General features: G+C 44.1%; 1 protein-coding gene across 1 annotated transcript; it reads left to right on the top strand.

Annotated features, from left to right (window-relative positions):
• The first annotated feature begins 178 nt into the window (after positions 1 to 178).
• DKK3 (dickkopf WNT signaling pathway inhibitor 3) lies at positions 179 to 25,021 on the top strand. The gene is made up of 7 exons (XM_066552765.1): positions 179 to 425; positions 1,941 to 2,078; positions 2,590 to 2,673; positions 18,619 to 18,711; positions 20,489 to 20,633; positions 23,140 to 23,296; positions 24,468 to 25,021. The coding sequence occupies exons 1-7, from the start codon at positions 267 to 269 to the stop codon at positions 24,709 to 24,711; spliced, it is 1,020 nt and encodes a 339-aa protein (XP_066408862.1). The 5' UTR covers positions 179 to 266; the 3' UTR covers positions 24,712 to 25,021.
• The last annotated feature ends 250 nt before the right edge of the window (positions 25,022 to 25,271 follow it).

Genomic DNA, 25,271 nt, shown 5'->3' with positions numbered 1-25,271 from the left:
AGCGGGGACAGCGGGGGGAACCGAGGGCCAGCGGGGAGCGCCGAGGGACAGCGGGGAGCTGAAGGACAGCGGGGACAGCGGAGAGCCGAGGGACAGCGGAGAGAGTTAAGGGACAGCGGGGACAGCGGAGAGCCGAGGGACAGCGGGGAGAGTTAAGGGACAGCGGAGGGACAGCGGGGGAGCCCAGGGACAGCGGGGGCAGCCGAGGGTCAGCCGAGGGCCAGCGGAGGGCCAGCAGGGCCAGCGGGGAGCCGAGGGCCATTGCGATGCGGCGCTGGGCGCTGGTGGCCGCGCTGGTGGCCGCGCTGTGCGGGCCCGCGGCGGGCGGCGGGCGGCGGCGGGCGGCCAGCCTGGGCGAGATGCTGCGGGAGGTGGAGGCGCTGATGGAGGACACGCAGCACAAGCTGCGCAACGCCGTGCAGGAGGTGAGGGGCGCCGGGGGCTCCCTCCTCCCGCAGCTCCCCGGCCGGGCAGCATCCCCGGGGCGGCCCCGAGGGAGCGGCTGCGGGCAGCGCGGGCTCCCCGGCCCGGTGCCCGCCGGCCCTCGGGGCTCGCCCGGTCTCATCCCGGGATGGGATGGGGTAATGGGATGGGGTAATGGGATGGGGTAATGGGATGCGATGGGCCGGGCCGGTGGGCAGAGGTGCGGGCCATGGTCCCGCTGGAGCCGAAGTGACGGAGGGGAGGAGCGGAGGGAAGAGTTACGGGATGGTCTTTGTGCCGCGGGAGCTAAGGAGCACCAGGGTATCCCGAGCCAGCATTCGGGGCTGTAAGTGTCCCGGAAATGCGTGGAGGAGCAGCTTGCCTGTGGTGTAATTGCGTGTCTTGATCTGAAATTGCTGGCCCAGAATTGCCCAGGATCTGTTTCAGAGCCAGAAATTGAGACCAGACCCCAAACCAGTGTCTCATATGGTTGTCAAAACACCTTGTCCCTCTACTCACCTTTTCTGTGGGCTTTTCATTCCCCACCTGTTAAGAATCTTCCTTTCAAGTTCTCTTTTCCTCTCATTCAAAAATACTTAGTCTGCAAAAACCTGTTACTGACAACCTGCTTCAGAAACAGACCTTGGTTTACTATAATTAAATTAATTTCTGGTCTTTTGCTGTCCTCTGGATGGTTTCTGAAATCTACCACTGTTATCCACTTCATTTAGACTGCAAATACATTGAGGCAAACCATTCTTTACAATGCTGCAAAGATGCTTAAGGGTGTAATCAGAATTTCTGTCTGTTTTTCTGTAGTCACCTCTGGATTGCTGCCTGGATGCAGCGCAAAGTGTGAATTGTTTGAGCAGAGTCTAAGGAGATAAATGGTTTGCACTTAGAAAGATTTGCAGCTGTTATTTAAAATAAACAGACACACCAAAAGGAGAGATTTTGTCTTGGGGAAAATCCTGTTGTTCATCCTGGTTGAACTTTTGGCCTCCCAGCTCTGTTACAGCAGTTGCAAATAAAAGGACAGATTTATTCTTGTGTGTTTACAAGATTCACACCCTTCATCCCACAAAGACAGTAGGAACTGAAACAGAGAATTAAATTCTGGATGTGTGCACCCTCATCTACAGGGTTGACTTCAAGGGGCTTTTGTTTCTCTCTCTTCTCTTCTTTGTCAGAATGGAAAGTCTGCTTGGAGTTTTCAGCGGTTTTCTGTGAAGAGCAGAAAGCTGGGCTCTCCACTGACACCAGCCTGTGCAGATACCAAATTGCCAGTGGCCTCCACACTTTTTCCCCCTCACAGGGACTGACTTTGGCTTCACCAGCCCAGAGCTGAAGGGTTTAGCTCAGCCCTGTTTTTCTGGCCCCTGAAAAGAGCAGCTGCAGGCAGTGTCTGGAGCAGGTAGTGTCTGTCCCTGGGGCCTGCACAGGAAGCATGGCTCGGCCTCTTTTGTGACATTTTTGCTAATTTTCAGTTGTTTTGTTATGTTTTTTTAATTTGGCAGATGGAAGCTGAAGAGGAAGGGGCAAAAAAGCTGTCAGAAGTCAGCTTTGAGGACTTACCTCCCAACTACCATAACGAGTCCAACACGGAAACCAGAGTGGGCAACAGAACTGTTCAGACCCATCAAGAAATTGATAAGGTATGAGAAAACTTGTATATGGTGAGCTCTCCATTCTTAAGCAGGTTTTCTTCAAACCTCCCTCCTCCTCCAGCCCAGTTTTACACATTTATTCACAAAATAATTTGGAGTGTCAATTTTCCTGATGATAATTACTTTGGGGTTTGATTGTATCTTCTGTGCTTGACTAGTCACGGTGTTAAGGACACCTGTCATGAAAGGTTAGTGTGAAATAACAATTTATTTTGAAAAGGGGCCTGCTAAAAATAGAACACAGCTACAGCTATTACATGGGGAAGGAAAACCCAACCATCTCCTGCTCAGTTGGTTCCTTTACAGTGTCATTTTAAATAGACAGGGAGGTAGCTCTGTCATCTACTTTTCCCTTCTGATTATGGTTTATTAAGAGTGACAGCAAAATGGGAAAAAAAGAGGGGGTGGGAGTGGGTTAATGATTGCAGGATGTAGGGCTGAGAGTAACAAAGGACTAATAAAAACTGTAGTTTGATATTTTGTTCTTTTCTGGTATCAGGTTACAGATAACAAAACTGGATCAACAGTTTTTTCTGAGACAGTTATTACATCCATAAGAGATGGAGAAAACAAAAGGAATCATGTGAGTGAGCACGTTTCTTTCTTTTTGAAAATCAAACAAAAACTTTGGGTTCCTTGTTCAGAAGACTGTGAGAGAGTTCACCTAACAAAATTTTGGAATGTTTTGAAACACAAAACCATTGGGGTAAGCAGTCAAAAACGGCTGTGTTTTTTAATTAGTTTAACTTAAGACTATTATGACTTGGAAACAGAGTTCCAGTGTTGGGGTTCATAGACATGTTTGACTATTTGTCTGTCAAATGTAAATGTTAAATAGCAAAGGTAGTTACACTGCCCTTTCCAGTGAGTGTGGATAAATCCTTAGTATAACAGTGATCTTGTCTTCCATTAAAAAAATGCTTCCTAGATTTAAACAGTTGAAAATAAATAACCCCAAATCAATAATTTATGAGGAATCTTTGGAACAACATATGGCTCTATTTGCTTTTCAAGCCTAACAAGTGATGGACAACTGGTTCTGAAATGCCACTTTGAAGAGAAGGGAGAGACATGGGACAATAAATCCCCCTCCCCTCAAAATATGGTTGTTTAAGGACTCTCAAAGGAGTTTAAAAGATCACTAATGAGTCTTGCAAGCACAAGTACATTTGTTAAACATCAGTAGTCACATGAGAAATTCAGCACATAGCACTGCTTTAAAAAATTGAGTTTTCTTTGGTTATAGTCTTATCAAAATGGATTATTTTTTGTGGTCTTACTAAGATTGGGCTTGCCAGGTTTCCTCTGAGAGTTGGCTTCATCTAACTAATAGTTTGTGATTTGATTTACTTCAACATACCCTGGCTTTTTTTAGAAGAACTTACCTCCAGTTCTTTCACAGAAGCAGCTCTGTAACTATTTTATAAATATAATTATGGAAATCATTATATAAATATAATTATGGAAAAATTATGTCATTAGTTCCGATTTTTAATGGATATAGAACCTGAAATTAGTGCCTCTTTTCTAAAGTTTTCCCTCTTGCAGGCTCATGTTTTTATACTGCTATTTAAGCTTGAAAATGGCAAGTAGCAAAATATAGCACACACAAGCAACTTTACTTTTTTTCTTTTTACTATTTTGCAAAGCTTGTAGCTTAAGTGAAAACTCAAGGTATAAAATAAATTTTAACTATTCTAAACTGCGGCTGATTCTATACAAAGTGTTAGCATCCTACACAGTGCTTTTTAATAAGTAATGAAGACAATCCAGTTTTTTTTTCCAAGCAAATGTGATCATCATCTTCAAACCCAGTGTACAAAGGCAAACTTTTTAACCTTCTTAGCACTGCAACACAACACTAGTGATTTTCATCATGTATTTGGCTTGCCTGTGGTGGCTAATCATTCTCACAGCTGTAAAAATTATTTCTAAATGAACTTTCTCCAGGTTTCATACACAGTTCCTTATAAGCTTCATATATCAAGGTACAGCTGCATTTTCCATCTGGGAAGTTTGCCTCACTGACCAAGCCAGTGCTGCATCCAGAGCTCTCCCAGTGCTCTCAGAGCTCCAGCTGAAGGATGTGAGGGCTGAATGCAGATTTTTGTCTGATTTGGTGGTGGCAGCCTCGGTGCAGAGCTGGTGCTGCCAGCTCCTCCTCGCCACCATCCTGCACCCCCTGTTCCCCAGCACCCCCATGAACAGCCCCCTGCAGGCTGCTGGAGCAGAGCTGTTCATGCTCATTTCCCCCCTCGCACTCATTCTGAACTTTCAGCATGCCCAGGCTACAAACACCTTATTTAGAGGTTGCCAACTTGGAGGAAAAGCAGCCTCCAGATGTACTTGGTCCTTGTTTAAGGAGAGAGGGAAATTAATGTGACTAAGAGGTGCCTAAAAGGAGCAAATCTGAAAATGCTTGCAAACTTTAGACATGAAGGGGGAATATGAATCACTTTTGCTATTACAAGCACAAAGAAATATTGTAGGAGTAATGCAATTAAGAATTGGAAGATTTGGGTTACAGCAAGGAAAGGAGTGGTGCTGTGGAGAGATCTGTGAAGCAGAAGAAAGATTTTGTCCAAATGAAAAGGCACTGTTGCTTAGGTCTGTAAACTTAAGGTAAAAGTATTGGGAAATGAGTTGCAGAAAACATTGCACTGGGCCCTTAGGTCACTTTTATGTACACAGATTTTCATCCTTGAAGTTTTGTGAGACACTGTGACATGTCCTGGTCACTCTCCAGGCCACAGGCTCCACAGAGCACAGGTGGTGGAAGAGTCATTCCACTGGTTGCACAGGCTCAGTTTGTAGCCTTAACTTGTACAAGTTGGGGATTCCCACAGCTCCTGCTCTTTACAAATTTGGTTGGTAGAAAGAAGAATTTTCCAAGCACTGTCACAAACCACATGCTCTGAAATTTAAACTCAGTGTCATTCATTACTGCGGTAATTTGTGATAACTGGAACCCTACCCCTCCCCAGTTTACATTTATTTTCTGTGCTGAGTTATAAGCCTCTGAAATCACTGAAAGCTTTTCATGTGACATTTTTGGGCTTTGAGAGATGACGCAAGAGCCTCACACGAAGGCAAAGAAGTGTCTGCATTGCAATAATAAATCCACTTACTAGCTGGAATGAGAAATCCAGCACTGGAGAAGCAGCTCCATGGAAAACAGATTGTGCCTGCATTTTAAATCTCAGTGCTTGTCCTCCTGAAGCAGGTACCAATACGCGCACAAACAGAGCATATAAATAAATGTACACAAGCATGCACACATATATAAAGGGCAGATATGACAGAAACACGAGGGAGAATCCTCCCCACACAGACTTTTCCTTTCTGACTGTTTCTTCCCGGCTCTGCATCCCAGCAGCATTCCCCTCAGGCTGCTCTCTGTTAGTGGTGGCTCCTCTGGCAGGGCTTTTGCGGCTGGGGCTGTTTGGAGTCTCCACTAGTGGGGTTGGGCTCGTTGCCATTTCTGGCAGTGCACTCCAGTTCCTCAGAGGCACTGCATTTCTGGGAGGCCCCAAGTGCATTCCCAGACTCACATTCACTTTCTCAGATGTCACTGAGGGCTGGCAGTCGCCCCTGTGGATGTCAGGCTTCAATCCAGCACTCTTGTGTCTTTATAGAGGCCAAACGCAGGCAAGAGGTAGCTGGATGGGCATAAAGTCTGTGGAGGGCTTCACATCCATTTGTTCCTGGATTTAAGGCTCAAATACTCTGTAATTTGTTTCTTCAGGGAGCATTGGGTAGCTTGCAAATTAATAAAGTATTTTCAGTCAAAAGTTCAAGCACAGAGCACAGCAAAAAGTAACAGCATTCCTCATTATCCTATGAAGATCAAAATCTTTTCTAGCTTGTTGGCTAGGCCTGTATCAGGTGTGATATATTAGCCTAACCAAGGAAAAGCAAGGATGAAAAATAAGAGGAAGCAAAACTGGTACTGGTAAGGTTTGCTACAGAAAGATTAGTTGCATTTCTTCTCACTTCCATTCAGAGCAGTAATTTACTCTCTCTTCTATTATAAGCTCTCTCTTGTAATTCAAAGCTAGTGCACCTGAGCTTTTTTCTTCTCTCTAGTAATATGATAAATAATAAAAAAAGCAATGCCTCTTTTTAGCTAGGTTGTTTTTGTGGGTTTGTTTGCAGTTGTTTTTTGGTTTTTTTTTTTTTCAAATTTTAGTAGAAGTATATCTGTTAGCTTTCAATTCTCTCTTTTGAAAGAGATTTTTAATGATGCTGGTGTCTAGGGAGAGTGAAGCAGGGAACTGGAAGAATATAGCACATTTCTCATTTCACTTTGGCACTGTGGAACAGATTCCTGCCTTTTGCTTGCCCCTGGTGGCAGAGGCTGCAGAGGGCAGGGCTGTGCCTCCTCTTTGGTTACACAGCACAGGTCAAAGTTTCCTTGTGGGCCACCTTCTGCAAACACAGAGAGCAGCTGTTCTCTCAGGGATTTCAAACACCAGCCTGTCCTTAGGAGGAGACCCTGGGATGCCCAGGCCTCCATTTCCATGTGAAGGCGCCCCTGGAGCTCTGGGCAGGGAGGTGTCACTGTGGAACAGCTTTTCCAGGCTGACCTGCCAGGTTCTGGTTCATCTCTACAGACAGAAATACATATATCCCTTCTATAACAGCCTCATTTAAACCCTTTGTCAGCCTTTACCTTTACTCTAGCAGGAAAGTACTAAAAAGAAAGAAAACAGTTCAATTTCCCCCTTTTCTAGAGAAAAAGAGTGGTTTACATGGTTGAGCTGCAGCTCTTCAAGCTCCCAGTTCCCTGCCATATCCAGAACTGCCAAAGTAACCACTTGGTTCCTCTTTGGACACCTTGTCTATGATTTCACCAACCATGTTCTCAGCCACATGTACTGGAGCTGCTCTCTTTGAGGCTCATCCTGCTCCAGGGAGAGGAGTTCCTTCCAGTGCTCTGTAGAAAGGAAGCTTTGGAAATTGAGAAGAAAGACTCAATGGAGTGGAAATTGCATTTTTTCCATGCAATCAGCAGCACTGCAGGAGAGGAATCATGGCAGAAGTTTGAAAATGCAGCATTTTGGTGTTGCCTTCTGCTCCCTAATATCTCAGGGAGGACACTTGTTTTGGGCAATCTTATATTTGGGTCCAATTTTTTTGTTGCCTTTTTCACAGAACTTTTAACCCCCGGTGACTTGCACTCAACAACATTAAACTATCAATAGACACTGTGAGTGCATTCCTGGGTTGAAATCCAGGTCTCTGTCTAGCCAAAAATCATGTAATATGTAAATCTGGTAGGTTTTGTATGTTTAATAATTTGATTCCCTGGTACTCTGAGTCTGCTCTTCTGTTAGCTGTCCAGCCTGCTCTGCTCCATTAATCATTGGGCAGTGCAGGTCTGTTCTGCACAGCACCCACCCTTTTGGGGATCCTTGGAGGAGGAGCAGATAAGGCAAATTGGACTTGTTTTGGAGAGCCATGGCTCCTCAGACAGGCATGGTTAGACATCCTCAGCCAATTCTTCATGTTTTACTGAACCCCCTTTTTTGGTTCCCTTTTCAGTTTTGGTCTCAGCAGTGTAGAATATGAAGCTTTGGGGCAAGTGGGAATAGTTCATGGGGACAAGTAGCCTGTGTTTGTTAGAGTAGAAAATGATGTAGAGAAGGGTGCAAAGGGAAAGTGGATTTAGCTAAAGATGAGAAGAATTGTTCAATTAACATTCTGAGTTGCTCTTATTAATCTGGAGTGTTTTCAGGCTGTGAATCTTGTTGTAGAGAGGGACTTTTCTTGTATGAAGGGGGTGATGGACTGTGTGCATATCTCTGAGACTTCATAGGTAACTCCATAAGCAGCAAATGCTCCTTAGTGATGCAAAAGCTATTAAGGGATTTAATTTAGGTCATGGATGAGAGGATGGCCTTATTGCCAGTCACAGAGTGTCTAAACCCAGTGGTTTTGACAGCCATCTGATGTTCACTGGGCTGTGGCCAGAAACCAGTCTGAATGTTAGCCTCAGTGACTGGAAAGAGCTGCCAGGAGGAGTTTGAAATACAAGTGTCAGGTCTCATCCTGCACAAAGAAACTTCTCTGAGGAGGAAGGTGGGAAATCCCTGTAATTACCAGCTGCCCAACACACTCCCCAGTGTCCCCATCTTTGTTTGCTGAGCTTGATCCAGCCTGAGCTGGTTTTCTCCCTGAGAGGGCTGTGTGGGAAGCTGTGGGTGCACACAGAGTGGACAGAGAGCACAGACATCAGGGGCTTGTGCAGCCCTGCAGGGTGCAGTGGCCACAGTGTGAGCAGTGAGGCTCAGTTCAGCTCTGGGACTCACTGACCGTCGGCAAAAAAGCAAAAAGTGGGAGCAGCTGCCAGACCTTGCCAGGGGCAGGAGAAACAAGGTGCCTTTTGCTAAGGGGCAAGCCAGGCAGGTGTTCTGGCTGAAAACACAACCAGCCATGTCAGAGAACACAGATCAGTATCTTTTTTGGGTTTTCTTTTTCCCCCCTCTTAAATGGTGGCTTAGATTTCCAGACAAGCAAACTGATGGAACAGCAAAAGGGTTACTCCTAAATAAAGGTATCAAATCCTGCTCTGGTTTGTATCAGTGGGAGTCTGAAGCAGTTTAGATAACTTTAGTAAATTTCCTTGATTAATAATGAAAAAAATAGTAAAAGAGTGACTAGGATTTCTCTCATATTTCCTGCTAGTCTAGTTTAGTTTAAATTGTTTGTTTTCTGTCGAGTTAGGGAAACACAACTATGTAGTACTAACAGATATTCCAAAAGTCTTCATTAGCAATTCCAGTCTGTGCCTGTATTTAGAATTGTTAAGAAATTTTCCAGATCCTCATGTGCTGTAATGTGATAATTCTATTCCAGCTAAACTCCAAAGAAAAAGAATATTTTTATTAAGTTGTTTGAAGAGTCACCTCAGCGTTTTTCCCTCCCTGGGCTGTTACCCTTTGAGTAGCTAAATACTGAGGAGAGAAAGCTCTTCTTGTGATAAATGTCTCCTCACCAAAAATGGCCTGTCACTGTAGTAGAGTGGCAGTGCCTAGAGCTGATTCAATGTTCCAGGCATGGTTAGTGAGAGAAGATTGGTAAACCAGTGAGTTCTCCTGAAGGGTACAAAACTCTCTCATCCAGCCAGTGCTCCAGCAGTGTCCATGCACTTCTAAAGCTCTCAGCATTCCTGTTGGTTGTGGGAACAAATCCTGCCTTGTCTGGAGCTTTCTGTGTCCAGGGAGGGATGCAGGTTCCTGCTTCTCCCTTGTTGGCATGCTGGTTGCCACAACTCCTCTGCCAGCAAGCCATGAGTCAAAGGGAGCCTGTTTGCCTTTTCCCTGGGCTTGGTTCAGTTTTCCCACTCACAGCACGCTGAGTTTGGGGATCCAAGGCTGTGCAATTGTATTTTATAGATCATGCCCAAGTCATAGGGAGATATAAAAACAAATCACCATGAATGATTTTGTTTTCTGCCTCTCCTAGATCAACCTGTTTATTCTAAGAGAAATGTTTGGGGTTCTCTTCTCTTTTTGGTAACATCCATCCAGAAGAGTGAATCTTTTATGTGTGCTGGTGGCAATTTTGTGATCTAGGGACATCTGTTAAGAGATCATAGTATGGATTTTCCTCATCGAAGGTTCATCAGCTGTGTTTCTTTCCTCTTGCCATACACATGTAGCAAATTACCCATGAGAGGAAAAGCTTTAAGGCAAATGAGAAATTTTTTCCCACTGGTTTTGATTATGTAACTTAATCCATTGGCTCCAGCAGCTGCTTATTTGAGATTTTAGCTGAAACCATGTTATCTAATTAAGGAGTAAGCCTTAGCTGGAAGGGTAACAACAGTAGCTAAGGCTTTAGGAAATATAGGCTAGAGCACTGGATGTATTGCAGAGGTTGATTTTTTTAAATCTTTTATTTGCATCTGTTATAATCTTGCAATGGTTGAGATAGATGCAGAGGTTGCAGATAAATGGGTTAAAGCTGCTTACATCTGTGTTCTCATAGGTAAGGTGGCAGAATTTGCTGTGGCTGGGAGGTTGGCCCAATAACACATTGTTCCATATCTGATGAGCCTAAAGTAATCTTTGCCTGGACTTGAGGAGGGTTAGATTCTACAAAATCTGTAGAATGATACTGGTTTTATACCAGTGAGTAGGAGGAGAGAGAATGAATGTGATCAGTGATTGCTCAGCATTTCCATTTGTGTAGAGTCAGGAAGAGGTGTGAGATGTTACCAGTCCAGCTTGATGGTGTTTTGCACTATGGTTTATTAAGCTAAACCATGGAAATTGAAGGAAAATGGTGAATTGAAGTTGTGTCTGTTTAGTAGTGTTTCATGGAAGGAAGGAAGGAAGGAAGGAAGGAAGGAAGGAAGGAAGGAAGGAAGGAAGGAAGGAAGGAAGGAAGGAAGGAAGGAAGGAAGGAAGGAAGGAAGGAAGGAAGGAAGGAAGGAAGGAAGGAAGGAAGGAAGGAAGGAAGGAAGGAAGTTCTGTAGAATGGTGGTTTGAAATGCAATGCAATGCCTCGAGAAATGCATTTCTGTGTCAGCTGAGTGAGTCTCAACTTTGTCCTTCCTCCCGTGTGATTCACAAAGAGCATTTTGGCTTCTTTTGTGGAGTGGGTGTCTGGCTGGCCTGCGAGAGGCTGTCACTGATAGCACTGAGGGACACTGCACTGGTGATTGCATCACTGTGGTTCTTCACCTCTGCAGCCTGCACAGAGAGCCCCCCTCCCCTGTCCTGATCCTCAACCTCAGAACAAATCCCCTTCTCCCTTCCAGTCACACATACTGTAATGTGTGGTTGTACTAAAGGTACACAGGGTGGGGTGGGAATTCTGGGTCTGTTTATTTGTTATTCTGTGTGGAAATGACTCAGAGCCTGCTCCTGAATTTCTGTCATATGAGGAATCCCTCAAAATTCTTCCCTTAGAAAGCCTGGGGGAGGAGCAGTATCTTAGGACATGGTGGTGTCAGGCAAAGGGGAGCCCTAGTGGTTTTCCTGGGTCCAAGAGATCTGACATCTGTCAGCAAGGGAAGGTTTTGGTCCCCTGGTAGGTGTTTGTCTTGGACTTCATACATGGTGGAAATCTGCAGTACATTCGTATTCTTATGTTCCTTTTGGAAGGACAAAAAGAGTGTGCTGAAGACCCTTTTTCATTTCTTTCTCATTTGTGTTTGTTTAGGAAATGGGGTGAATATTCATGAAAAGTCATCATCTCATGTTGTCAATATCCTCTAGGCACATGATTTCAGATGGAAAATTAAATTAAGGGATTAATTAAATAAAAGAGGCTCTTTTGTAATCCCAACAAATGCCCCAAAGAGGAGGTCTTGACAAAGCTTCAAAGAGTCCACACCTATGACCCAAATACCTATTTCATCCTTAGGCAGACATGGATCTCGTGTTCCCAAAATCCTTGCATGCTGGAGATGATTTATTTCAATGCTGTTGCTGTAATTCAAACCTCTTCTGCTTCCATCTAGAGCTCATGGAAAATAAACTATTCCATTTCTTCTACAGTAAAAGCAGTCTCCTACACTGTCAGCTCTGCCATGGGCAAAATCCACTGAATGTGGATCCTCACCAATGTACTTCTGTTCAGTATTATTGTCTTTGGCTGGCACCTTTAACAGCATTAATAAGTCTGTTGAAACCGTAGACTACCAAAAAAAGCATATTATAAAGGAACAAAGCCCATAAGATCCAGGGTTTGAAATCAGTTCAGTGAGGGATGGGGCACAGGTCAACATCTTACTCTCAGTGTGCTGCTCTTCATTTGGTGGTGAAGATTAGCCAGCGGCTATTAAGTACAGAACTCTTGTTTCCAAAGGCTTTTCTTTTCCTCCAGCTGTTTCACATCCTCGCTGTGTACAGCTACTCTGCCTTGTTTTGCATTTACAGATTTGCAAAACTGCCATAGTTGAGTCGTGAATCACAGGAACTTTTTAGCTGCCAATTGCAGAGACAAGAGCAGCCTGCAGTCAGATCCAGCTCCTGGGGAGCATCACTGCCTCCAAGCTGTGTCTGTGTGATCTCTGCTGCTCACAAATAATTGGCACTTGACAGGTTTGTGGCACAGCCCTTCAGTGGCTCCACAGCTGCTGCTGGAGCTCAGGACATTTGGAGTAAAACCCATGGTCTGTCAGAGCATGAGTGCTTAGACATTTCTCCTGGTTATCCAAGGTCAAAGAGTTGTTCTCCCATCAACAGATCCACAGGTAGATGCATTTCTCAGGTAGGACTATTAATTGCAAACTCATTAGGAAAGCTTTATTTATAAATGTGCATCAGTATTTTGACCTCACATATACATAAATATGTATATACACACACACACACAGACACAGTCCTTTTCTCCTTTCCTAGTTAGATAGCTCTTGGTTTCCAGACTAAGTTAATTACCTGACAGATATATAATTTATGGGGGTTTTCTACTAAATTAAAATAATTCTCATGTGTCCTCTTTGATACCACTGCAAACCAGATTGAAATGAGTACTTGGCACTGTGTTTCCTACACAGGAGCATTTGCAGAAGCTGTAGTCCTGAAAAGATCAGGTTATTTTTTCTGAGGAAAAAGAAGGATGAGGGAAGAAAATGAAGTGGCTGCTTCTGCAGAGTGACCTGCTATTAAATTATTACAAGGCATACAGAGAGATTTTGACCAAGAGTGAACAGAGCATGGTCTGAGAGAGCACCTAGACACCATTTTTCTCACTATTCTGAGGCATTTGACAGGATTTTTTTTTTATTTTGTTTATTTGGGTTTTTTTGGGTGTAGTTTCTTCTTTCATTGAAGTCGGTTCCTTGAAGCCATGGATAAGATTATATTTTATTTATTTCCTCTTTTGACTTTGAGCATTAACTGCACGAGGGTCTGACCAGTGCCAAGATCACTGTTTGTGTGGGGGGAATAAACAGGTGGTGTAGGGAGGGATGCAGTTCTTGCACTGGTGGTGAGCAGTTTATTGGGGATCACAGCCTGCCTCAATAATTCCCTTTTTGACACCATGTTAAGGCTAACACACCTGTGTTGCTTTGGGTACCTAAAGCCAAGCTCAGGCCACTTTCAGTTATGTCATGTAGACATATTTTGCCTCCATTTATATTGTGCCTTGTGGAGAACCAGAAATGAAGTTTTCCCAAATAAAATGTTTCTGGGAAATGGGGGAGAAGGAATCGGATGGGATTAGCTCTATGGAGAAGTTCAAGACAAAGCCTGGGGACTTGTTTTGTGTTGTTTATTGGTCCTGAGCTCAGCAGCCACATTCCTGTTGAGCAGCCACCCAAAGAGCTGGCGTTCCCCACAGCACTGACCCCCAGCACAGCTCTCAGCTCATGTCTGCTCTTTTTAGGACGTCTCTTTTTAACAGAAGTTCCTGATTTTACGAGTGTTGTGTGCTTGGCAGGACAGCAGTGAGAGACTTGTGCTGCTGGAAAGTATTACAGAGGTTCTGAGGTATTTCAAGGCAAATTAATCCATATCTCATTAAAAACCAAATGCATTGCATGCCCTGTCTAGACAACGGAGAGATTAGGAACTGGAATGCTACTGCATTTCAAATTTAGGTAGTAGTTTCCATAAAACAATATTCCATTCTATGTAATTCTGCCTTTTTTTTTTTTTTTTGTAAATACATGTAGGATATAAAACAGGTTTTATGCTTCTTTTTTTTCCCTACTACTCAGCAGTTTTTGCCATCTGCTGCAGTAATGGAGAGCAGCCCTGCGTGAAACAACTTGCAGAAATTGAAACAAAACCTAGAAGGGGATTGGTAAACACAGAAATGTTAACTCTTAGAAGGACTCACTGCTGAGAGAGGTCAGTTCCAGTGTGAGCATGGCTGGAGCTGTTGCTGTCTCACGGGTGCAGCTGGGTGAGCTCTGGCACTGTTTGGGAAGGATCTCTGCCTGTGGTTTATGGAGACTAACACTGAGTTTTACCAGAGTTACAGGTTTTTGAGAAGGGAATTGCTTTGTATGAGGAGTTTTTAATTAACATGTAAAGGGGCTTTTGTTCAGAGAAGCTTTTGGAGGGCAGTTGTCCCAAAATGCAGTGAGAGGTGCTCCCATGCATTTCCAAGGTTATTACTAAAACTCATTTTCTGATTGTCACACCAGTTGTGTGGAACTCTTTCCTGTGCTGTGTTTCTGCTGGCAGAACTTCCTCACCTCTCCAAAATCATTGCTTTTGCCTCCACACTTCATGGCTCGAGCATCTGAAGTGCACAGAGGTTTGGGAATGAACACTTTGGAAGGGCTGTTTTGGCTTACCAGCTGTGCAGAGAACAATCCTGCCTCTCCCCTCAGCTCCTGCAGGAGTTTATAGGCACAAACTCTACCTGGATCACAATAAGCCAGCAAACTGAGCCATGTAGATTACACAGGGAGGGGAAAAGGGGTTCTCTTGCTTGAATCTCACCGTTCCTGTGCCAGAGAACCACAGAAATGTTGTATATTGTCATGGCTGTGCCTTCCTCTGCTTCCTTGGGTTCTAAACAAAAGAGTAAAGATCCCAGGAGAGAAAGACTCACTCCCAGACAAATATTGGCTGAAGATCTGAGTAGTGAAGAGTTTTGTTTAAAGTTACCTTTGAAGACCTTTCTGAGAATGTGGAGGGAGGGTGAGTGTGAGTGGGGAGAGGGAATGAATAAATCAAATGCCAGTTGTGAATTTAAAATCAATGAGTCCATCTTGAAGATTAGTCATCATCAGAATATTTTTTAGTCTACAATTAGGGTTTTAATTAAGGATTAAGGGGAAAAATATGAAAGCAAAATAAGTGTTATTTCAGGACATACTATATCACCAGCAAAACAGCATTAAAAGTGTTGCCACAGTGAGGCACAGAAACCAGATGAGCACTGCCAAAGACAGTGGGTTTCTGTATGAAAGCTGGTTAACTCTGGCTTGTTGTTCTGCTTTCATGACTTGAAATGAGAAATTCTTGGCTTGTCCCTGTTTCTCCTCCCTGGTATGGGCAGAGGTGACGTGGCCCACCCTGGGCTGGGCTGGGCTGGGCTGGGTGCAGTGCAGCAGCCAGCCCATTCTGCAGAGCTGCCTACAGCCCCTTCCAGCCTGTGAAAAATGCCTATTTTATGATTGGCTTTTGGCAAATATTAAAATGAACATTATATGTGTTATGTTAGAAAGTGATGCTGTATTAATTCTCTTAAGTAGTGTGGTAAATACAGTTTTAGGTTATAACACAATGTTAAAATAGAATCTATGCTATGTAAGATACTCTTTCTAAAGAAAGGACTCCCAGTGAGATAGCAGCCACAGGACACCTGAATCTTTCAGAGAAAGAGAATTTATTGCTCCATTATCAGGAGAAATGAACTTCTTCCTGCTTCGCTTGGGCAGGATTGTGCTGTCAGGATTCAGAGGAAGAAGTTGACACTGCCCAGACAGAATCCTGTTTTTGAATGGAATTCATGCATCATGGATGAGGTGTATGAATATGCAACAGGCTGTTGCTTTTAAGGGTTAATCCTTTGTTAATGTGGGTCCTTTTTCGGGCTTATTTTGCCCAGAAAAGGTACCTGGACTGTCCATAACTCTTTGTTTTTATTGTCTCATATTGTCCTAATCCAAATTGTCCAAATTATTATCACTCTAATTATATTGCTATTTTTATAACCATTTCATTACTATTAAACTTTTAAAAACAATTGATTGGCGTTTTTCACAGAGCCCATTGTGCAGAGCTGCCTGCAGCCCCTTCCAGCCCAGTGCATGCTGTGGGCTGCAGGCTGGCACATCACACAGAGAGGAAACTCCTCTTCTGTGCCTTTCCACGGGGTGCAAAGGCCTGGGGGAAGTGCTCCTGTCCAAGCTTGTCCCCCCAGCTCTGGCCTGCACAGTCAGACCTGCCCCAGCTGCCCCTGTGTCTGGGAGCTGCCATGTTCAGCTGTCACCAACATCACTCACTGCTGTGTCTTCAAATAAAATGGACACTAATAATTCTTTAGGAAAGCAATAATCTTTGACATAATCTACCAAAGAGAAGAAACCTGACATTTCTTTCAGCAGCAGTTGTTTCAGCAGACTTAGGAACCTTTTCAATTATTTTCAATTTTTCTGTTGGGTTTTTTTTTGTTTTTTTTTTTTTTTCCCTGTTGGTTTTGGAACAGATCCTAATGCCCAAATAGCTTCCAGGTGCTGCAGGACATTCATTGCAGAGCACAGTATTATAATAAGAGTCCACAGGATGCTGAGTGTGTCCTTGCAGGTACATGGCATGGGATTCTCCATCCTGGCCTCTGTTGTTGGTGGGTCCCAGTACACCCATTAATAAATAGGCAGTGCTGCTTTCACTCTGTATTACTCCCAAACAGCCTCTTCCTTTGTCACAGCATTAACTGTTACTACACCAAAAGGGATTTCAGAGAGGTGTACATCACTGTCAGTGTGCCTAATCCTGTCTGTAAGTTATCTGCCCAGCCTGTATGCTCTGCTGTACATCAGAGGCCAGCACTCCTTCTCCTCAGTTTACCCAAGCTCTTGACCAAATATTCTGAGAGATAATTTAGTTTTGAAGTTCCAGGAAAAAATGGATTGTTCAGAATCTGCTGCAGCTGATGAAGGTGTTCAGATTTGCTCCTTGTCCAGCAATTTTTCTATCTAAAGGTAGCTGAATCAGAAAAGGTGTGTTGCCTGATTAAATAAGGAAAAATGAATAATTTTAAAAATACATGGTTACACATCTGCATGTACTGAGTTCTGCATTAACTGTGGGTGTCTGGGGGAGGTAAATTGGTGTGGAGTGTGGCACACAATTCCACAGAGCTCATATGAAGGGAAGCCTTTGCCATGCCAGGAAAGAAAAACACAAAGGGATTTTTTTTTTCCCTGACTGGAAACTCTCATAAAACTGAATGTCTGATCTGGTGGGACACAATTCAGTAAGAGGAAAAAGTTTTTTGGTGTGGGACTCATTAATTCAGGAGGAAGCAGCAACTGGAGAATTGCAGCTTTGGTGTTAGGTGGTTTTAGAGCTAGAGTTATTCCATGAGCTTAGAGCAATCATGACAAGGTTTCTCCTTTGTGGAGAAGGACAGCTGGAAAACCTGACTGCAGCAAGATCTGGCTGTTTGCCTGAAGGGGATGGAACAGGAGTGAAATAGTCTGTTCTGGGTATGGTTTATACAGGGCATTCATAAAAGCAGCTGACAAAGCTACAAAGTTGGCCTGGAAGAGCATAGCTCCTGAAGAGAGGAGGCTGGCTGCTCACTTGGAGCACAAAACCTCCAACATACTGCCTAGCATTTAGATATTTGGATTTTGATCCATCTGATTATGTACCAACAGAAAAGAAAAAAAAAAAGAAAAAAAACCCCACACACAGTACTGGGATAGTGAAGCAGATAGATGAAGCAGAAAAACATTGCAATAATTTATAGCAGCCTAGGTCTGGTGATACTAATTCCTTAAAACAGCCAAAATGACTTCTTCTGAATTATAAACACATAAACTTAAATGTTAAGTTGTGGACTTGAAAAGAATCAGGCCCCAGACTGTGTTTAGCTTCTGTTCTGTGTTCTGAGTAATCAAACAGTCTCAAGCTGCACCAAGGGAAATACAGGTTGGATATTAGGAAAAAGTTTTTGCAGAAAGGGTGAGAAAGTTCTGGAATGGCTGCCTGGGGAGGTGGTGCAGTCCCCATCCCTGGGTGTGTTTAACAAAGCCTGGATGTGGCACTGGGTGCCAGGGTTGAGCTGAGCTCTTGGGGCTGGGTTGGACTGGATGATCTTGAAGGTCTCTCCCAACCCAGTGATTCTGTGAATTTGCACAAAATGAACACAATAAACTGTTGGAAACCATCTGAGTGGCCAGAATGGGTAACTTAGACAAGGCTGGTTCCTGCAGAGCAGCCTTGCCTCACCCAGGGCAAGAACCCCCAAAAGGCTGAATCTGGAGGAGATCTGAGGAAAAGGAGAAGCTTAGTGGGAACTTTCAGTAGAGGTTGCCCAGGTGATTTGCTCCAGCAAGTGAGATTAGTGTCTGCCAAAGAGCAGTCAAGTGCTTAATTCAGAGAATTCAGGCATTTTTGTGTAATCCCTTTTCCTTTTCCTTTTTTTCCTTTTTCTTTTCCACTAACAATGGTACAAACCAGTGCTGGGCAGGTCACAAACAGGTGACTCAGAACAGTGCTATGAGTTATTCTTCTGTTGACTAAATTGTTTCCAGCCTGGAGGAAAAAAATATTTAGAGAAGAGGGTTAATCACACAATTTTTAAGAGATAACCATTAGATGGGAAAACATCCCCTCCCTGTGAACCAGACATGAGGGTGCAAAAATATATCACTCTCACTGTGTTCTCCTCACTGCCACGGGCTTAGGAGGTGAAATTTGAGGCCAGAGGATTTAGATGAGCCAGGGAGAGGGCACTGGTCTCTTGCAGAGCTGTGATTGAACAAAGAACCCCAGCAAGCTTTTTGTCTTGGTTCCCAAATAAGAAATATAATCAATGAAGAACTTTTGGTTTTTAAAGGAGAATGAATTTTGGTAAATCACTCTTTTATCCTTTCCTCCAGGAGTGTATCATTGATGAAGACTGTGAACTAGGGAAATATTGCCAGTTCTCCGCCTTGGAATACAAATGCCAGCTCTGCAAGCCCCAGCACACAGTAAGTGCTGAGTGAGATGGGATTTCATGTGATCTTTAGAAACTCAGTGAGTTATTGTTGCTAATGTCAGCCAGTCAAAATTGACAGAAAAGAAGCTGCAAAGCTTTCTGCATGAGGGTAAAATAAATTTTCGTGTTAACAGGGAGTAATTAAAAATCAAGATTGCGATGGCCCAACACCCACCCCCCTCCCCACCTTTTCAGTTCTCAGCAGAGCACTTGCAGGCTAAAGAAAGTTAACACTGGATCTTGTGTTGTAGAGCTCAGGCTGAAGGAGGTGGGATCAGTTCCCTGCCCTAGGAGCTGGACAGCTACAGAGCATTTTCCTCTTCAATGATCAGGTGTCAGTAGTGCCAGTGCAGTCCTGCCCCTTGCCCTGTGCTCAGCATTGCCTGTGGGATCCACTGGAAACGAAATACAGGTTTTGTATGGCTGCCAGACAGGGCTTTACACAGACAGGAAAAAGCTGCTGAAGTGCTGACCTGCTAGGACTATTTAAGATTGTTAACCAAACTACCTAAAAAAGGAAACAAAGTGACACACACGGCTTTTACTGGGTTGATTCCTTAGGTGTGTGTAGTTCAAACACTTGGGCAATGGTCATACAAAGCAACCTTTAGCTAGAAATTCACAAAGAGATTTTTTTTCTGAGAGTTTTTTCAAAGACTATTGGTTACCAATGAGGTCTGGTTCTTATTACAACTAAAAAACAGACTTTAGTAAGACTTGTTATTTGCTTTGCTCTTTGAGAACAATCCTTCTGAAAATTTTGTTTAGTTCCTGACTGCATTTGACAATGGAAAAAAATCAGTAATGTTCTCCACTGATGACATTTCATTTATTAATTTTTTGTTTCCCTCGATTGCAGAAGAGAGGAGACCAGGGAGGGCTTAGAGCAGCATTTCAGTGCCTAAAGGGGCTGCAGGAGAGCTGGACAGGGTCATCCTGCAAGTGCATGTAGTGACAGAATAAGGGACAATGGCTTTACATTGAAAGAGAGCAGGGCTAGATGGGATTTTGGGCAGGAATTGTTCCCTGGCAGGGTGGGCAGGCCCTGGCACAGGGTGCCCAGAGCAGCTGGGGCTGCCCCTGGATCCCTGGCAGTGCCCAAGGCCGGGCTGGATGGAGTGCTGCTGCTCTGCTGTGGAGGTTCCTGTCTGGCACTAGTTCCGTGTGTTCTTCAGTTGAGAAATGAAGCAGTTCTACCTAAACAGTGGGAATGTGACATTTATTTAAAGTAGACATTGTTGTGCTCAGGCCCAGGGCCCAGTTCTGAGTGTGGCTGTGTGTGGTGCCCTGCTCTGAGTGCTGCAGCACCAGTTCTGTGCCCAGTTCTGAGTGTGGTGCCCTGCTCTGAGTGCTGCAGTGCCAGTTCTGAGTGTGGTGCCCTGCTCTGAGTGCTGCAGCACCAGTTCTGTGCGCAGTTCTGAGTGTGGTGCCCTGCTCTGAGTGCTGCAGCACCAGTTCTGTGCGCAGTTCTGAGTGTGGTGCCCTGCTCTGAGTGCTGCAGTGCCAGTTCTGTGCCCAGTTCTGAGTGTGGTGCCCTGCTCTGAGTGCTGCAGCACCAGTTCTGTGCTCAGTTCTGAGTGTGGTGCCCTGCTCTGAGTGCTGCAGTGCCAGTTCTGTCCCTGATGCCCTGCTCTGAGTGCTGCAGTGCCAGTTCTGTGCCCAGTTCTGAGTGTGGTGCCCTGCTCTGAGTGCTGCAGTGCCAGTTCTGTCTCTGATGCCCTGCTCTGGGTGCTGCAGTGCCAGTTGTGTGCCCTGCCCTTCCCTTGCAGCCCTGCTCTCGGGATGTGGAGTGCTGTGGGGAGCAGCTCTGCGTGTGGGGCCACTGCAGGAGATCCATTTCCAGAGGGGAGAACGGCACCATCTGTGAGAGCCAGCACGACTGCAGCCCTGGCACCTGCTGTGCTTTCCACAAAGGTACCCAGGGCTTTGTCCTGCCCAGCTCAGAGTGCAGGAGTGTTGGTATTTGGCTCTTTTGAGCCTAGGGGTATCAAATTTGCAGGCAACCCCGACAAGGGCGAGAGGGAATGATGCATCTGACTCCATTGATATCAGAAGGTTAATTAATTATTTTATTATACTATATTATTCTATACTATATTACATTATATTACATCTAAACTGAATCTGCCAAGCACTCACCCTGCTCACAGTGCCCAGAATCTCGTGGCTGTCACCCACAGTCCCCACACACACACACACACCTGGCCCTGACAGGCCAAGGGGACAGAACACCATCACTGTGGGTGAACAATCTCCACGTTGCATTCTGCTGTGGCATAACACAGGCACAGCAAGTGATAAGAATTGTGTTTTCCCTTTCTCTGAGGTTCAGAGAATGTGAAACCCAGAAATATTCTTGGGAAGAATTGTGCCTTGCTTTTCCCTGTGGGGAAAAGGGGAAGTGGTTAAATCTTTACGGAATCAGCAGGCTGTTCTCCCTTGGCCTGTGGAATGCACTGGGTTAACTCCATTAGAAACCTTGATAGAATCAGGAGTGAGAAACAGCCTGGTGGGGTGCATGCTGGTGAAAGCAAAGCCTGTTGCACACTAGAGATGAAACCAGCAGCAGAAGCACAAAAATGTACATTTCTAAGGGGGAGTTCTGTGTCAAATTTACACACAATTAGCAAAAATGATAGGATTACAAATGTGCAGAAGGAATTAATGAGCTGGCTGAAAGTGGCTTCTCCTTCCTCTCAGCAAGCAGCCCATCAGAATCAGGCTGCAGACACATTTCATACCCCAAGTTTCATGTGAGCCTTCTAGGGCATCACACCATGCAGTGGGGACCAGGCAGCCAAGAGACACACAGGAATGACGTCCCAGGTCATGCTTTCAGTCCATGTGGGAATGTGAAAGTTGATTTACAGAAGGGAGCACAGAGGAGAAGGTCTTGGGCCTGAAATCAATCTCCAGTCCTCTTTGGTTGGGGTCCAGTTTCTTCTGCTGTTTTATACCCATCAGCTCCTCACTGCGTTTGTCACAGTTCACCTTCCTTTAGTAGTGACAGGACACAATTCCAGCCAGCTCCCTACACCAGGTACATAATTCCCATAATTCCCTAGCTTTTTCCCTTGCTGTGAGCCAGAGCAGACCTTGTACTGATGGCTGGGTCTGTCCCACTCTCAGCCTGCTGCTGGTGGATCAGGCTGCAGGGCATTCCAGGAAAACAAAGGAGAAAGCTCCAGCACCATTTAAAAGTGAAGAGGATCTGCTCAGCTTCCCCATGTTGATGTTTGAGCACTACACAGTGGACCTTCAATGCTAAGTAAGTTTGGTTAGGAAGGAGCAAGATATATAGTTATTAAGAAAATTTTATATCTACACTGAGAGATATATATATCTCAGTAGGTAAGAACATTGATGAATAATGATAGAATACTCTTGTTAGAACATAAAATAGTGCTATTGATTAATAGCAATGAATTTTTATTCTCTATGGCTCTCTGCTTTAGCAGGGCTTTAGGGTTTTTCAGGTCAGGCCTAACCTCGAGGCCTTTCTCCATCACTGGAGAGTTGCAAATGATTGTCCTAATAAAGATGTGTATTTTTATATAAAACTGTAGTAAACTGTGGAGTATTTGCTGCTCAGTATATAATGTTTTGAACCTGGGAACTGATAGGTCATGTAGATTAAAGCACATGTGTCTATGCATGCACACACATATGTGTTTTTTGACCAAACCTGATTTAAAAACTTGGAGTTTGAATTCTTCTCATATTTCATCCTGCCATATGAGGTGACTGAAGACAACAGGAAGAAGGTAGGTTTTCTAGGAACATCTGGAAGAGCTGAATTCCAGACTGAGATTGGGAGTTACTGACATGAGGAAACCCAAAGGACACAGCCTTTTTAAATAATGTCTTACACTGGCTGAAATTCAGCCCTGTGTAGAAACGAGGGTGCCAAGCCCCAGATGCCATCAGACAGCTTTGCCCACAGCAGAATTGATAAAATAAATTAAATATCTGAGTTGTAGTTCTTGTAAGCTCATTAGTTTCTGAACAATTGCTCTGTATTTGCAGCCTCTTCAAAGAAATAGAAAAAAATAACAGGGTTTAAGATAGAGAGGTATGTGTCTGTTCAGATTTCAAACCATTAATGCTCCTCATTGCAGAGGATTCCCTGTAATGTTCGTTTTCTTAGGATTAGAAGAGTTTGGGATCTCCAAGGGATGCTGTGCTGCCTTGAGAGCAGTCTCTGAGTCAGGCTGATCTTGCTCATTAAGGATGAACTTCAAACGTCTTACTCCCACCTAGTGGAAAAAACATGCTCATGGCTCCCTGTCACACACATAAGGGAGCTTGAAAAGAGGTCGAGCCTCTTTTTATATCTTGCATACAGAATTAAACATGGGGTCACCCCAGTTTAGCAGACAGCGAAAGACTTCTCCTCAAACGCCTTTCCCTTGGCCTGCAGAGCTTCTGTTTCCTGTGTGCACACCCTTACCTGAGGAGGGTGAGCCCTGCCATGATCCTTCCAACAGACTTCTCAACCTCATCACCTGGGACCTGGAGCCCGATGGAGTGCTGGAGCTGTGTCCCTGTGCAGGGGGCCTGAGCTGCCAGCAGCACAGGTGAGCACCAAAGCTGGGCCTGGAGACACGTGCCTGGCGCTTGGGAGGGCTCTGATGCTGTGCTCATAGCTACAGAACTCTCACGTTCTGCCTCACTAGAAAAGGTTTTGACAGTTTTTCTCATCAGCAGCATTGGTACCTTTTGCTTTGTCCCACACAGATGTGCCCAATTGAGTTTGGCAACACGTGAATCCAGTGTAAATTAAGTGTGTGAATTAATGAGGCTGGTATTGCTTTTTAATCAGTCAGTGCTAGCATCTAGCAATGTTGAAATGCATCATTCCAATTTCATTCTCTGCATACAGTCCCTGTCCACCAACTCTATGTGACACTGGGTTTCTGTCAGATTTTTGCTTGTTTTAGAATGTAAGATATGTTAAAGGAATTTTAATACAAACTTTTCATGGGTCATGCTTTTATTATTTCTTTTAAAGGAGTTATTTGTATTGTCAGCAATTTCACTGGGAGAAAGTGAGATCATTTAAGTTTTGCTAAAAGCATTTTTACAAAACCAATGTTTTCTATGAAATAAACACTCCAAGTTTTCTCCTACACTTTCCAGCATCATATTAACTTCTAACAAGGCATCATAGCTGCGATAGAGATGCAGATTAATATTTCTCTCTTCTGTGTCCAACTCTATGTTTTATCATGCTTGAAAAGGAATTGGATAACATTTTGTTTCATAAATGTCTCCTAAGGAAGCAAGCAGAGCTGATCCCATCCCATCCTATCAGCACCAGAACTGTTGTTAATGTGCCATTAACCTCAGGGAAGGTCTGTCAGCAAATGTCAGGTCTAGCAAGAACAACGTTTCAGATGAGGATACAGAAACAGAAATTAATTGGGGTGTGAATATAGCTGAACTGTCCAGAAGTTTCTATCTGAATTTGAAGATTCAAGTGACTTTTTTTGTTACCTGTTGTTTTGAGGGCCACTGCTCTTGTTTACCAGGATCAAACTATTTATGCTGTTAGGATCTCTGTATGTGGAAATCACATTTATAACTCACCAGCTGTCAAGTGTGTAAGAATCAGGTGCTTGTGAAGTCAGCTAGGGTAGATTCATTGTGCATTTAACATGTTTTCCTATGGGGCGGGAATGGAGAATTTCACAGGCAGCAGAACACAAAATGATGTACTGTGTGACCAGATGTGCCTTTTCCCAACAGCCACAGCACCACATCTGTGTGCCAGCTGTCTGCCAATGAAACACAGCACACTGAAAAAGAAGATCCCTTAATCATGGATGAGATGCCCTTTCTCAGCTTGATCCCTCAAGATCTCCTCTCTGCTTATGAGGAAAGCAGTGTCATCCAGGAAGTGCAGAGAGAATTAGAAAGCCTGGAGGACCAAGCAGGTTGGAAGCCTGAGCCTGAGGCAGCTCAGGAGCTGCTTTTGGGAGATGAAATCTAAAGCCCAAAGCACCAGTTTAGTTAGTTATTTCTAGAATTTTTTTTGTTTTAGTATCTTGCTTGTATGAACCCTGAACACACACTACTAGATAGAAGTGCAATAAACAAGGTCTTCAAGGAGCATCCTTCTCTGTGCACCAAACCTGCATGTCCCTGTGGAGTTCATGCTGCTGTGGAATTCATGCAGTGCCTGCCTTCAAACCTTCTGCCAAATGGGAACCATAGGAGTTCTGGATTTGTACTTTCCTCTTGTATGTCAGAAATAAACTTCTTTGTACTTGTACTCATTAAAAAATACACACAAGCATAAATTATTTCAAGTTACTAGAAACTGTACAAGTGATCTTTGAGTATGGATGTTCAGAGTTGTTTTATTTCTCTGGGGAAAGAACCATCTACTCTGACACTGTTGCAGTCACAAATTTTAAGGAATTTTTAAAGGAATTTTAGTTTTTTTCTTTAGAATTGTTTTGTGTTTTTAATACACTTCAAAGGCACAAATCTGTGCATGTTACAAAATGTGATTATTTTTACCATCTTAAAAGGGCATTGATTTAAAAA

This window comes from Molothrus aeneus, chromosome 6 (genome assembly GCF_037042795.1).
Source record: "Molothrus aeneus isolate 106 chromosome 6, BPBGC_Maene_1.0, whole genome shotgun sequence".
NCBI classification, from domain to species: domain Eukaryota; kingdom Metazoa; phylum Chordata; class Aves; order Passeriformes; family Icteridae; genus Molothrus; species Molothrus aeneus.
Note: the sequence above shows the minus strand (reverse complement) of the source record. Positions and strands in the feature narration are given on the sequence as shown.

Bases quoted from the DNA above. Each gene is read 5' to 3' on its own strand.
- DKK3 (XM_066552765.1), top strand. From the start codon at position 267: ATGCGGCGCTGGGCGCTGGTGGCCGCGCTGGTGGCCGCGCTGTGCGGG. The intron at 426-1,940 runs GTGAGGGGCGCC...TTAATTTGGCAG, and splicing joins TGCGCAACGCCGTGCAGGAG to ATGGAAGCTGAAGAGGAAGG. The intron at 20,634-23,139 runs GTACCCAGGGCT...CTTGGCCTGCAG, and splicing joins CTGCTGTGCTTTCCACAAAG to AGCTTCTGTTTCCTGTGTGC.